This window comes from Barbus barbus, assembly GCF_936440315.1.
Source record: "Barbus barbus genome assembly, chromosome: 8".
NCBI lineage: Eukaryota > Metazoa > Chordata > Actinopteri > Cypriniformes > Cyprinidae > Barbus > Barbus barbus.
The window spans coordinates 26343707-26359348 of NC_136736.1; the positions used below are offsets into that span (position 1 = coordinate 26343707).

Genomic DNA, 15642 nt, shown 5'->3' on the forward strand with positions numbered 1-15642 from the left:
CTTGACCCTAACGCACAAATCTGCAGGAGGCTTTTTTGAAAGCGTATTAGTGGTGTGATATACCCTCTTTCTTTTTTTTTTCTTACCATACAGGTGTAAATGTAACCCATTTTGAGGTGTAACTAGGTTAAGACAGTGTTCAGATGAAGTACTGGATCAATCCTTCCATTAGGATGCATGAGACAAGTACTGGAATTTAATTAACCTTCTCCAAGTGCGAGATATAGTGATTGGGTCATATAGGCATCCATGTTCTGATGTGAAGTAAAGTGAATGAGTGTTCGTATAGCAGATGCATTGTGGGATAGTTTTTGGGAAGCACGTGATAGGAAGACTGCTCAGAGCACTCTTGTTACCATGACAACTGAGTAACCTGTCTCCATGGCAAACTGGCACAGAGGAGTGGAGCGGTCTCATTCCTGGTCTTCGGCCCAAATTAGCTGTCAATCACAGATCAGTGCAGTCAGGGATTGGCCGACAACACCATCCATCACATATCAAAGCAGTCCGGGATTGGCTAAATGTGATGTTGATCGTAAATTCCACATATCGTAGCTCATCGGCAACATTCTTGGCGGTGTAATTAACCAACAGTTATCAGATAAAGTCATTGGCTATGCATAACTGCTCTCCTGGAACGGCTTAACTGCAAACTCCATCTGTTTACTTTCAGGGTCTGGCAACTACGTCCATCTCCACAGGACCAAGAATCTGTGTTTTAAAGTATAATTTTTTATATATGTGCATGTTGGTTTGTGTGTGGCCCTGTGAAGAGTATCACACAGGTTTGTCACAGGTTTTCTGGGTTGACCCTGTCCTGAAATATATAGAGGTTGTTAGTGGCTGCAATGGCGATGATGTTTTCAGCCGGGTGCCAAGCCATATGCAGAATCTTTTTTGTGAAGTCCAGACTGTCCACACCCACGTCCCCCCGCCGACGCCGGCCCCCGGTGTAAACGCGGCGAGTCCGTAGCACAGCACGCGGTTTACTGCTCTCACGCCATGCCTCGAGGGTTACACCGCGACCGGTCTCGCGATCAAACATCCGGAAAAAACTGTTATATGCTCCTGTCATGATTACACTTGGAGGGGGAACGGTGAGGTGAGAGACAGCAAAGCATGATGGGTATAAAACAGAACAGGTATGCGGAGTAAACAAGAGTTTGGAAGAGGATCAAATGAGCAAATCAATAGGATACAGACCATAATGGAAATACAAGAAAGATAGAAGGGAGAAAAAGAGGGTATGAGTACAAACCAGGAAATAAGCTGCATAAAATATGATTATTCAAAGCCTCAGAAGTGGTTACCTGTCTGTGCTGTTCCAGACGCACTCAAACTTGTCAAAGATGCAGTCGTTTTCATACAAAGAGCAGAGTTTGCTTCTTAGGTACTCATGAACCTGGTAAACAAGGACATGTTCATATATATTTAAAGTCATTCTAAAGTTCTATCATGTTTAATTCTAAAATGCATTGCAAAATAATTTCAGGGATGATACGTGTTGGGGAACGACTTTGAAACTGTCAAAAACATAAATTTATAATAAATACAACTTGGATGGGAAGTCGTGGCCTAATGGTTAGAGAGTCGGACTCGTAATCGAAAGGTTGCGGGTTCGAGTCCCCGGCCGGCAGGGATTGTAGGTGGGGGGAGTGAATGTCCAGCGCTCTCTCCACCCTCAATACCACGACTGAGGTGCCCTTGAGCAAGGCACCGAACCCCCAACTGCTCCCCGGGCACCGCAGCATGGCTGCCCACTGCTCCGGGTGTGTGTGTGTGTGTGTGTGTGTGTGTGTGTGTGTGTGTGTGTGCATTTGTTCACTACTCACTGCTGTGTGTGTGCACTTGGATGGGTTAAACGCAGAGCACCAATTTCGAGTATGGGTCACCATACTTGACAATACGTCACGACTTTACTTTAACTAAAAGCAAGAATGTACTCTAAATTATATAACAGATTTGAAGACAGAGATGAACAGCAGAATATTCCACTCTAAATATAAACAAGACCGAAATTGGAGCACAGGGACTCCAATTAAATTGTTAATTATAATGATGATTCAATTAGCGTTGTTATTGATAACTAAAACTAAAAATCTTTTTGTTCATCGAAAATAAAGCTAAAATAAAAGAAAATACAAAATATTTTATGAAAAACTTAGAAATGTTGCATTGGCAATAAACAGAAATAAAACAAGTGTAAGTTAAATAAAAATAAAGCTAAATACAAATATTAAAAATAATAAATAAAAATGACAAAAGCACATAACACTAAAATTCAAATTTAAACTACACTTAAAATGATATATTAATATATAATATATTACTCTATTATATGAATATATTACTGTATAAAATACAATAATAGTACATAAGTAACACTAACTTACTAGAATAGAAATGTAAAAAGTGTCTTGCATGTGAAAAAAAAAAATCCTTATAAACCAGAAATAGTTTAGCCTAGTATGTGCTGCAAATATCATGTGTTTATGGTGACATGTTCCAAGACCTGCATGTTACCCACCTGGTAGGTCTCCACTGGGCCCTTCTCCATGTTGAGGTCCCATACTTTGACAGTCAAGTAGTCTCTGGTGAGCAGATAACGTCCACTATGGCTAAACTTAACATCAGAAACCGACGAGATGATCTCAGAGAAGAACGATCGATTGCCTGGGTCCTCTGGCTCCTCAAAGACTGAGATGAAGAGAAGTAACAGATTCAAACTGAGTTCAGAGTCACTTGAAATAGTTAGGATGGGGCGGCTTTAATCAGCACGATGAGCCTCCATATGATTTATCTCAACTTTTTAACACTTTAGCTATCAGTCACCAGGCATTTTGTGTCTGTCAGAGGCTGCTGGGGAACAATGATTTTACACTTAATGGCTTAATGACAGCAATAAAACAGCTTTAAAACTGTGGTCTGCTAACCCTGTAATGCAGCTATAAATCAAAATCTCACTATATATGCGTGAATTTCCCCAGCAACTAGCACAGCTGTTCTTTTTAATAGTTTTCAGTGTTTCCTGCTGTCGTTTTTAACTAAGCTACTTCCCACAGGTCCTGGCTAAGTGAAGAATTTCTGAAATTAAAGATTTTAGGGGCATAAAGAAATGAAAGGCAATGTTTGGGCATAGTTATATGAGATTCATCTGTCACAAGAAGCACTGTCTTCTTTTCTAATTACTAAATAATAAAATGAAGCATATATTTTTATTTCATGTTAACTGCAATAATGTGCAAGCAATCTTAAAACGGTATACTACCGTTCAAAGTTTAAGGTTGGTAAGATTTCTAATGTTTTTGAAAGAAGTCTCTTATGATCACCAAGGCTGCATTTATTTGATTCAAAATACAGTAAAAGAGTAATATTGTGAAATATTTTAATTCTATTCTATGTAACACTTTATTTTTATAAACATTCTACTAACAGTAAGTGACTTTGCAACTACATGTCAACTAGCAGTCATTAGAGTATTAGCATAATCTCTCCTTAATTCCTTCAAACACTTTATTTTGATGGGTCCACAACTTACAACATACTGACTATAAGAATCTTTGCAAGTATACTGTATATCAACTTTTTCGACTAACCCTAAACCTAACCCAACAGTCTACTCTGAGAGTTAGAAGACAGATAGTTGTGAATTAATGAGAATTAATTGACATGTAGTTGCTATGTTACTTATTGTTAGTAGAATGTCTAAAGTGGACTATCAAAATAAAGTGTAACCAACATTGTTTATTATTATCAATGTTGAAAACAGTTGTGCTGCCTAATATTTTTGTGGATACTGTGATGTATTATTTGTCAAGATTCTTTTGACAAATAAAAGGTAAGCATTTATTTGAAATAGAAGAGTATATGTTACTCTAACTTTTTGATCAGTTTAATGCATCCTTGCTGTGTAAGCATTTATTTCTTAAAAAAAAAATCTTACTGGACCCAAACTGTTGAACAGTATGGCAAGTAATGTAGTCTATGCGCTTAAGAAGCGTAAACTCACTTTTGGAGTGCTTGTCACAGAGCGCCGAGTCTCTCATGTCACAGAGGCGTAGCGTGCCTTTACTGCTGCTGTATACAAACAGGTGGCAGTGCTGTGGGTGGCACTCTGCAGCTGTTATCACCTCCGTCAGATCCTCCATATTGGCTGGCTTAATGTCCACAATGTCTAAGAGGGGAAGGGGTCAAGGAAAGCTTCTGATTTACAGCTTTGAAAGCTGCTCTTCTCTGTTTGAGATTCCTAATTCCTTCATGAACTCTCATGAATGCAGATTTTCAGTGAATAATGTCTTAAATTTTGGTCTGTTTAGTCTAAAAGAGAGTCATATTGACCACTTATATGATATTTTTGATATATTAGTTCCCTTTTTATGAAACAGATCACATAAGATCTATAACTGCAAGCACATTCTGACAGTCGTGGCTTATAAACTGTATCATCAGCAGATACATCCGATTGGTGTAAATCACTACAGGTGCATGATTATTATTCTGAGCACTCACACACACACACACACACACACACACACACGCATACAGGCAAGCACAAGCACACAACCTACAATTTTCCTGAAGGCAGCTATTATGTGTTTTAGAGGAGAGTGTTTCCTTGGTGAATTATTTAAATGTTTCCATAGATATTTTATTTCTAGGTCAGAGCCCTGCCCAAAAGAAGAGGAGCTAAGCAATCTGGAACACAAAACCCTCTGCCTTCAGTCCAGTCACAGGAACACAAAGAAATGAATGCAATCCAGTTCAGGAACAGAACAATTTTTACACCTTATTCACTCAACTCATACAACGATTTGGTTTTATGTATAATAAGCCAGTTTAAAGTATCATAATGACTGGCTGCATTTTGTTTTATCTTTTCCTTTTTTTCTGTGAGTGAATAGACAGGAGGATAGACATGAAGGATACTGAAGCTTCGATCGGTGATATCCAGGTGCCACATGTTGACCCTGAGATCATCAGCAGACAGATATGTCTCGCCATCGCTATTGACTGAGATGGAGTTGACGTGGTAGGTGTGGCCGTTGGAAAAGATTCTCCTCGGCCGTACCTCAACCATCAGGTCAGTGGGCTTCAGGACCGGCACCTTGAAGGAAATGGATTTTAGCATCAGAGGTCTTCTTTTATTTTAGATTATCTACTCAAAATTAGGGTAACACTATAGAAACTATATAACATAACAACTAATACTATACCTATAATAAATCGTTAACAAACATTATATTGCAGAATTGTACATATTCCATTCATTCATTTAATTTCAATGTGTTTGAATATCTAAAAACTAGTGATTTTCTTAGGTTGCATAATGTAATGTAATGATAAATGTCATTCATTATGTGTTAATATACAGTCAGATGGTCATTATCAAAGGGAGATCAGGACCCTGATCACATCTAAAAAACCCTAATGGAATTCCATTTTGCGATAATGACCGGCTGATTGTAAATTTTCCAGCTTATTACATGACTACTTACTAAATAAATAAAAAACTGGACTTTAAATATTGATTTGAGTTATTATTATCATCATGTGAGAAGAAATATACCACAGAGTAATATGAGAAACTAGCACAGATACTGTACATAGGAAACAGATACTGTACGCAGATCGATAATGTCAGTTATTAATTATAAATTTAGTGGTCAAAGAATGCATTGATTGACCAATTAGAAATGGATTCCTGAGAGCTGTGTATTATAGTGACTAAAACAAATGCTAAATCAAACCAGTACATCCTTGTGCACCGGATTGAATATGTCAGCTGTGAAAATACCCGTAACGAGGTCACGGTGGAGATGTCCTTTATTCGCCCTTCTTCGTCCTTCAGATTGTAGCCCTCTGGCCGCTTGTCTCTCTCGCTCACCTTCCATAGCTTTATCGTTTTATCTGTGTGAACATACCTGAGAAATGATCAGCCATTCATTTTTATAATGGAGACTTTCTATACCAAAACATCAATACATATTTATGTGGCATTTTCTAATGCGAGTGGCCTTGAAAGGCATTGTTCATGCTTATGATACTTTAATATTGTCTTATGATTCAATGGTACTTACAGATGATAGAAACGTGTAATGTAATTCAGCCCAACTATTTCAGTATGATATCTGTCATCGATTTCTTGCACAGAATAATCACGTGCCTTTTAATATTAGCCTTAAATTATGTTTTATAATGAATGGGTTTTTTTCTAATTAGGAGGATTACATGGACAACTTTGAGGCTAGAGTAACTCCTGATGGACAGGAAGTGGTGTGATTACCGTTGGTAGAGAGAAGAAAGTGGGCAGCGTTTTGCTGTGGCAGCCAGCGGATCTTATTGATCTTCTCCTCAATCTCCAGACTCTTCAGATAGTCGAAGTCCGGTTCGTGACTCTGGAACGTACTGTAGACATTATACTCACCCGATTCTCCCAGCTCCTCAGATTCACCTTTTGACTGCAGTAAGAAAGAAGACCCAAATACAATATATATATATATGCTTACGGACACAAAAAATAGTAAAATGTTATGTTATAATAAGTTATCATTTTACTTTCATAAAAAAGGCTTCTAACATTCTAACAAACAGTTTGGTTTATGCAACATACTTGACAATATGACATTTAGGGACATGTAATGATTCACTCAACTCACGATTCGATTCAATTCACGATTTTGAGTTCATTTTGAGTTTTTTTTTTTTTTACAAAATGAGATTTAAGACAAATTATAAATTAAATGTGTCCTTTCATTATTGCTTGGACAAAATGCAACACGTTTCTTTGTGAAATTAAAATATATACTAATATAGCACTTGCATATTATTGCTCTTTTGTTGGTTTTGATTGCTTCTATTGTTCTCATTTGAAGTCGCTTTGGATAAAAGCCTCTGCTAAATAACAAAATGTAAATATCATGTCAATATAAATAACAAAACTAAATAGAAATTTTTAAACAAGCTCCAAATTAAATATATAAGTAACACAATTAAAAAAAATCTCTTCATATAAACAAAATAAGGCTTTGTCTGTGATCTTTCCATTTAAAATTAGCGGCAACAACTGCATTTTAATCATGAAAACAAAGATGCTGCATACATACAACATGAGCAGTTTTTAATCTAAATTAGATTGTATAATTTCGAAATCTGAAGCAAAATCACAATGGTCTGACTTCAGTTTTGTGAAACTACTGTATACATTAAAAATATCTGCATGAAATGTAGTCTCAGCCTCAGACGTCACGCCCACCATTAGTCTGAAGGTCTGGCTACGCAAGACTACATGAAATGAAACATCAGACGAGCTGAATGAGACGCAGATTCACTCTCTGCCAGCAGGTGGCGCTTAAAGCATTTCCTTGGTTTCCGCTGTAAACAAAGCATCACTTATGAATTTTAATATGCATTATACAGAGGCAAGATGAAAAGAAAAAATACCATCTAAACTTTTCTAATTTCATATAAACTACCCCTAATTGAATCGCGATTTGTTTAGAATCTCAACTGATTTGAATCGTCATATGTTTGAATCGATTATCAACCGGCTCGCGGTTAATCGTTACATCCCTAATGATATTCCCTTAAGTTAAATCTGTTGTCAATTTAGACCTATTATTGCTAGTATTGCGTGTTTTAAATGTCCTTTAAAAGAGCAAATAAACATTGGATCTCTTTACTGTCTGACCTTTAAGTGGGTTTCAGTGTGAATTTTATTAAAAACAGTGAGTTTTGTTCAGTATCTGGGTTAACACATTGAAAAGATCCAGAATCCAGAATGTTTACACATACATGGAATTTGTTTTAGTGACAGAAGCTCCACAGTGCAACAGAAAGACAGCAACAGGACACAGATAATAAAATAATAATAAAAAAATCTACAAATAGGCAATGTACAAAACAGCAAAAACACAATATATAATATAGACAATTATGTGTTTACAGGTCTGATATGTGCAAATTTGAAATTAAAAAAATAAGTATGATGCTCCGAGAAGACCTACAGTGATCTGTGAACCAGACTGCTCTATATCAAAGTCAATATCTGATACTATGTCTTTAAGAAGTATTTTAAACCTGATCTATTTAAATTCTGTCATAAGGCTCTTTGGGCAATGGAAATTAAAATCATCACATACATATTCAGCACCCTATGCTACAGAGCTGCAAAATGCATGTTAAAAATTTAGACTATGTGATATTTTTAGAAGCACAGCATTATTTACCCATTATGACCTTTGCTCTTTTCCTCCCCCAGAGTCAAACTGTTCACCATCTAATTCAGTCCACTGCTTAAAAAAAAACACTGCTTTATTCCCCAACCATCAATCCCCCAGTGCAGTGCTTTGCTCACAGTCTGACTTACCTCTGTCTCTCTCTGGAAGATGACCACTCGCCCCCCCTTATCCCCTGTGGCCAGCAGATCCCCCGTCTGGTTAAACTCCACTGTAGAAATGACATCAGCTACAAAGAAATAAAGAAGATAGTGTTAAAATTATCAGCAAAAAAATAATAAATAATAATATATATTGTGGAGACGAGCTGATATCGCGTTTGGTCTCATTCTGTATCGCGTATCTTGTCAGTGTCTGCACTTGCTTGGCCGTTTGTTGTGAAAAAATAAAGAAAGTGTGTCCAGCTAAATTCAATTAGTATTTTGTTAGACGGGTATAAAAAAGCTTAGTTTACCGCGGAAGCCGTCGCGTGAAGGCCTCCTTGTGTGAAGACCGAAGAGTGTAAAGACCATCGACTCCACCGGGCTGGGACACTGGCAAAGGATATAAGTATTGCTTTTTACTTTTCCTCTTTCCTACTAGTACTTGTTGCACTTCTGTTTCAGTTTTTATAACCATTTCTTACTATGTGTAAATAAGTTGTGGTTTTTTAGCAGTGTTATTTTTAAGGATTACTGAAACTACTGTCGTTTGATTTGTATTTGCTATTTATTTTAATTTTAGTTAAATTATGTCTGAATTTATTATGTCTGTATAGGTCTTTTATTAAGTTTTAGTTTTATTTCATTTGAGTTATTTTAATACTTCAACAAACTAAATGGAAATGAAATATTTATAATTTATAAATGTGTATTGTACATATATATATATATATATATATATATATATATTTAAATAACCTTTTGTTCTTTAATATTTTGAATTGTTCTTAGCTTTATTCTTTGTTTTTCATTTAAATGTTATTGTACAAAATTTTGTTGTATGCTTTTGTCATTTTTATTTAATTTCTTTCTTTATTTTTAAAATGTGTATAACTAGTATTTATTGTTTTGGATCTGTTTTTAGTTGTCGTAATGCTACAATTGATTGCTTCTGTTGTCCTCATTTGTAAGTCGCTTTGGATAAAAGTGTCTGCTAAATGACTAAAATAATAATAATAATAATAAATAATAATAATAATATATATATATATATATACTGTATATATACACACACAATACATTATTATTATTAATAATAAAACAATAATGTATTTTTATATAAAATTTAATAATAATTATTGTTGTTGTTATTATTAAATATTTGTATATGCATTATTATTACCATTCTTATTATCTTCGGAACAAATAATAAAATACAGGTCCTTTTCAAAAAATTAGCATATTGTGATAAAGTTCATTATTTTCTTTTTTCTACTTTTTTTGTATTAAAAACACTTTTCTTTTATTGGTCGGATGAAATATGCTAATTTTTTGAGATAGGAATTTTGGGTTTTCATGAGCTGTATGCCAAAATCATCAATATTAAAACAATAAAAGGCTTGAACTACTTCAGTTGTGTTGTAATGAATCTAAAATATATGAAAGTCTAATGTTTATCAGTACATTACAGAAAATAATGAACTTTATCACAATATGCTAATTTTTTGAAAAGGACCTGTGTGTATATTTTTAAATTTCCCCTACCATTTTACTTTCAATAATAGAAAATTCACAGATTTTAGGTAAGTGAACGACTGCAGGTTGCAGGTCCCAGCCAAAAAGCTTTTACGGTACAAATTACCTAAAGTAATAGAAGTTCACGGGCATGTGCTAGCACAGCACAACTATGGTTTTGTCTACGCAAACACTTTTACTCAAGAGCTTCGTCTGGGCATATGGCTTCACATTGTACAGCCTAATAGTTGATAAACAGCATGTCATGCTCCTGCGTCTGCTAGTACAATGACGATACCACTAAATAAAACAGCCTGGCCTGCTCCTGATGAAGCATTCTGCTCTGTAACGTGATTATGGTAAGGCCTGCAAAAGACACAAATGACTGCTAGACAATTTTAATAATATGCAATTGCTTGGACAAAAAATTCTAAATATATGCTACATGCTACATGATTTTAATCACATTCAAATGCATGAAATGTAAGACTATCTTGGTTCTGTTTGCACATGCATTATTTTGGCAGGCTTACAGTGCCCAATAATTTAATGAAAATTGAATTAGTCTCACTAATGCATGCTGTAACCCAATAACAGGTGTGTGGTGGGACCAGGTGACCAAAGTCTGATGAGTCAGCTGAATTAAAAGACCCTACCGCACAGATGCTGAGATCAAGGTTATATTTAGGACTTCAGAGAGGTGAACAAGATCAAATTACGGTTGAGTATGTGTGTGTGTGTGTTTGTGTGTGTAATGGCAAGGGGATATGCTTTTTTCTTCTATGCCTTGAGGGAGGATCATGCAGGTGTGTGCACATACCTTCTGTGACATAGTCTCGGAGGAAGCTGTGATTGATTTTGGTGCTCTCGCCGTCCTCACCCATCGGAAGCGGCGGAGTGCGTAAGCGCGCCCGTCCGGAGCAGAGCCGTCCAATCCGTCCTGTCCCACCCCCCCGGTGCTTTGCCCATGCTGCTGCGGCCTAGCAGAGTGGCCTGCCGCACGGCATCCTGGGATACGGTCCGGCTTTGTCAGGAGGAAGACGAGCAGCAAGCGACGAGGATGCCACGGGGAAAAGTGAGGAAGAAACGAGATGAATAAACCACAGTTCAGTCAGCTGGAGAAAAGCACCTTGTCATACTCACACATGCTCGAGCACACGTCTTGACGCTCAGCCAACACTGCCTGGCAACAAGAAATGCAGAGGGAAAAAAAGAGGATGTAGGTGTGTGAGTGATCCGTAGATCTGTCGTGCTGTGGTAAGTCCTTTTCCAGGTGCTTCCTGGGTGCGGTAGTCCTTGAAGGAAAGCAGAGGATAGCGGAGGAGAGAGAGACAGGTTGCCTGATGAGGAGGAAGAGGAGAGGCCTTCACAGTGTGTCCTCTCCCTTCTGCTGCAGTGTGACGGAGTGCGCGTGTGTGTATGCGTGCTTGTGCATGAAGGGAAAAGGAAAGATGAAAAAGAGGGGGGAGGGAGAGAAAGAGGGAGAGAGAGAGAGCGAGAGAGAGAGAGGATACCGCCAACCTGTCTTTCTCGACTACCACTGCTGCTGAGCATCTGCACAGCATCACGATGTCACAGAAGCCTCCTCCCTGCTCGTCCAATCAGAGCCCAGCTCCCCTCGGCCGCACCTCCCACTGCAGGTGACAAGAGGAATGAGCCTGGAAAGGAGAGGAGATGGGGAAATCAGAGATATGGAGGCAAGAGTATCCAGGATGCGGTGGAGCCAGAGATAGTCACTGGAGTGAGACGTGTAACATGAGGAGACTGATGGGAAATGGAGCAAGATGACATTAAAAATGGGAGGGATGGAAGATGGAAAGCAGATTAAAAAAATAAATGCAAATGACGGAAGGACAAAAATACACTTTGGAGGTAAGCAAAAGGAGATGTAATGTACATGAATGCGAAAAGAGGTTTAACTTGAAAGGAAATGGTATGAGAAAGTAAGGAAGACATGATTCTATGAAATCTTGTTGAGTTGCTCCCTCTAGTGTTTGTAGATATTAATACACAGGAGGAGGATGGGAAAGTTTAGGATTGTACAATAACTAAACTGTCATAAGTAAAAAAGGAAATAGCAGATCTACAAGAATAAACATTTCTTGTTTGAGTTTGGTATTTCTGTAAGGAAACAATTAATGAAAAAAAGAGGGTAACTAAAGCTACGCCAGTTTAGTAATACAGATAATACATTTTCAATGTCATTCATAAGTGAAAATAAATAAATAAATAATAAAATAAGGCACACCAATTAAGCTGGGATAGAAATAAAAAAACATACAAATTAATAAATACAATTAAGCAAATTAATTAGTCTCTCTCGTTTTATTTATTTTTAGAATGGTGGTTTTCATTTAATGAGTAAAATAAGATAACTAAAGAGAGGATTGGATTCACCCGCAAAATTTCACTAAATGTGACTGCACCTTTATGGTTATTAAAACAAGTTTGAGGCGTAATTAATTCATGATGCATTAATATGAACCTAAACCCTGTTTTTTTTTTTTTTTTTTAACAATTTTATTTGGTGCCATGGAACAGAAAACGCTTAAAAGCAGTAAACCCTGTTAGCCTATAAAACTGTAAATTAAAGTTAATGTACTAATGAAGTTAATGAACTAATGTACTCTCTTACCGCTTGTACTTATGTAGGTTGGATTGGATGCAGATCAATTTTCAACTTCATCCGTGACCAGCTGACAGAAATTTCGTCAAGTCACATCTTCCAGGTAAAGCCTTGGTTGTATTTGTATTTCTTGAGAGTACCAGTAGAGGACGCTAATACCAAATCAATCTTCAAAGAGATGTTTTGGCAAGATTACAAATAAAATTAAAAGGAAAAAATCTAATTAAATATACAGCAAGATATTGGTATTACTGTGTGTATTATACTTTACATAATTGTTTTATTCTTTATATATACTTTAGAACTACTGTACTTGGTGTACTTTAGTGGACTTTAGAAGTATTGCATCACTTTAAAAGGGACTTTTGGAATCTCCTTCAAACAAGTTATAACCTGTTGCATTGTAGTAGTTTGCCATTGTTAAACTTGGTGGAAAGGGAAGTGCTTTCTAGAAAAAGCAATGTGGTTAAAGATTGTCTGCATACATTGGAATTTGTTGTTGAAACAAACACCACATGCTTGGAAATTCCTGCTAATGGCATCTTTAGAGAGTCTGACATTCATTTTGAAGTCTGAAAATCTATTTGTAACTTTAAGGAACGTCACTACTGAACACCTTTTTTTCTGCAATTAAGCACACTTTTTTAGGTGTTATTCCATAACATTTAGTTTGTATATTTGTACAACTGTTCAGAACTGTGCTAGCTAACCATATACATATTTGCATCTTTTAGGTTGGCTCAAAAGTCACAACCAAAACATTTGGTGAAATTTCAGTTGTCTCATCGTTGTTTTTGGGTGTTATTCCATAAAATTGTCACTACTGAAACAGTCTCACAACCGCATATTCAATGCATATTCAAACGAATTAATCCTTAACTTGAAATCTGTATGATCAACTTGATGCTTTTTTCAAAGAATAATGGATTCAAAATACAACACGTCTCATAAATCACACTTGAAATACTGTTAAAATTGTAATTGTTATTGATTTACCTCTAAAAACCTTTAAATACAATAGCAAAAAATATATTTACAAGGTAGACATTAACAAAATCTTAATAGGTCAATATAACCCTTCTTAATGAATTATATATTATTGTGTTTTGGTAGTGACCAATTTGGGGAGAGGAAAAATATTCCAAAACTTTCTGAAAATACAATGAGAATTAACTGCACAAATACTAGAAATGTATGCCTTGCATATTAAACAATTTGCATACATACAAAATTTTTTCCCCCCAAGACGTTTCCAACTCGGACTTTGCACCAGTTCTGTAGAATGGCCCATTTACCCTGTTTTATGGCCCATTTACCCTGTTTTATGGTCACTGTTGTTGTTGTTGTTGTTAGGTTTAGTAACTTGCTGTTTTGTGACATCTGGAGTTCATTTTCTACTTAATGACCCATTCATACTCAAACGCTATCCACTGATTGTTATCATCATTGTGTATTGTGTACGAAGTTTTGAGGTCTCTGAGGTCATTTGGGTAATAACTATATTGAGTTGACATAATAGCATATTGGATAAAAGGATAACAAGCTGTCTACTTGTCTTGCTTACACATGCTTCAATAGCATGGCTTTTTTCAGTGTTTCATTGTTTAAGTAAAGTTTACAAACCACGATTGAAATGTACTTGAATATTGCAGAGTAAACTTAAAATAATTAAGTAGAAATTACTCATCAAACTCTAAACTCTTAAATGTACTTATTCCCTTTGCTAATTTTACATAACTTAGTTAAGTAGTTCTTAATACAATATTAAATTTTATTTAAAAATTATGTGTGCAAAAACTTGCAAAAGAAAAATTACGCAAATTTTACTCATTGTTTGTTTTCAGTGAAACTCATGTTCATGTCATGTTCAGTAATCATTGTGTCATCATGCTCTGTTCCAGTCTTTAATCAGTTTGCTTATTTATCTAGGTTTGGATCATATGCGTTTGTCTATTTACGTCCACTTGACATTTTCTAATAGCTATTTGGCAGGTAGGCAGTTAAAGACAAGAACGCAAAGTCATTAATAGTTCTCTGGGACAATAATAGTTCTCTGGGACACTCTGGGACACTAATCTGCCTGAATGGGCATAACAGAACCTCTTGGTGTTATCTCACGGATTAGTTTTATGTAACAGATTAGCCCCACCTCCACTGTGCAGAGTTGTGAGGTTAGTGTTGCTGGTGGCAGCAAAGCTTAATTCTCTGACCTTCCTTGGATACAGACCGTGCATCAGTGTTTTTCATCTCTCTTCATCGCTCCTTCAGGACGGTCCAGCAACTTCTGCATCTTCATTTGGAGAGCAGAGAGGTGAGAGAAAACATGCCATGTCTACATACGGAGTCCCTGCCCTCTTTGTCTGCTGAAGGGAGGTATGGAGTCACCTCAGCCCGCAGGGGGTCTCAAGGGCCTAAATCCAAGTCTGGTAAAAAGGGGAAGAATGGAGAGAAGGGTTCATTTGTGGAAAGGAATGACAGCAAGAAAGAACAGAATGTCATAACCAGTGCTGGTTGGTTCTTCTCACCTCTCTGGACCCCAGGGGCCAAAACCCAGAGACTGGGATTCAGGATGGGAAAGGAAAGCGAGAAAGTGAAGGCATGGCTGGATGATCATTCAGATTCTGCCAGATCTTACTTTAGCAGATCCTCAAGGTGAGCAGTGTAGCTGTATCTGTTCTGAGAGAGTATGAAAAAGTTACATTTTGTAAAACATTTTTAATCATGTTTATTCGTTCTTCATGTCTTAACTTTAATTAAACACTGCATACAGTAGTTATACACTCTTAAGAAAAATAGTAGTTGATAGCATGAGATTAGAGTTCTTTGTGGTGCTAGAACAACAGACAATGAAATAGTTGCAGTGCTTTAATGACTGTGGGAAGTCTCGGCTTTCAGTACTTTCAATTATATTTATATATTCAAGTTTTGAAAGAAGTCTCTTAGGTCACCCAGGCTGTATTTATTTAATCAAAAATACAGTTGAAACAGTAATATTGTGAGATATTAAGACAATTTCAGATAAACGTTTTCTCTTTCAATATGCTTATAATTTATTCCTGCGATGGCAAAACTGAATTTTCAGCAGCCATAACTCCAGTCTTCAGTGTCACATGATCCTTCAAAAATC

General features: G+C 36.5%; 1 protein-coding gene across 1 annotated transcript; it reads right to left on the bottom strand.

Moving 5' to 3' along the window:
• Positions 1-790: 790 nt before the first annotated feature.
• On the bottom strand, positions 791-10773 carry LOC306874323 (serine/threonine-protein phosphatase 2A 55 kDa regulatory subunit B gamma isoform-like; the record flags this gene model as incomplete). The annotated part of the gene is made up of 9 exons (XM_079424294.1): positions 791-1082; positions 1311-1402; positions 2528-2697; positions 4010-4174; positions 4927-5104; positions 5795-5907; positions 6284-6458; positions 8366-8463; positions 10710-10773. The coding sequence occupies 9 exons, from the start codon at positions 10771-10773 to the stop codon at positions 791-793; spliced, it is 1347 nt and encodes a 448-aa protein (XP_079280420.1).
• Positions 10774-15642: the final 4869 nt, after the last annotated feature.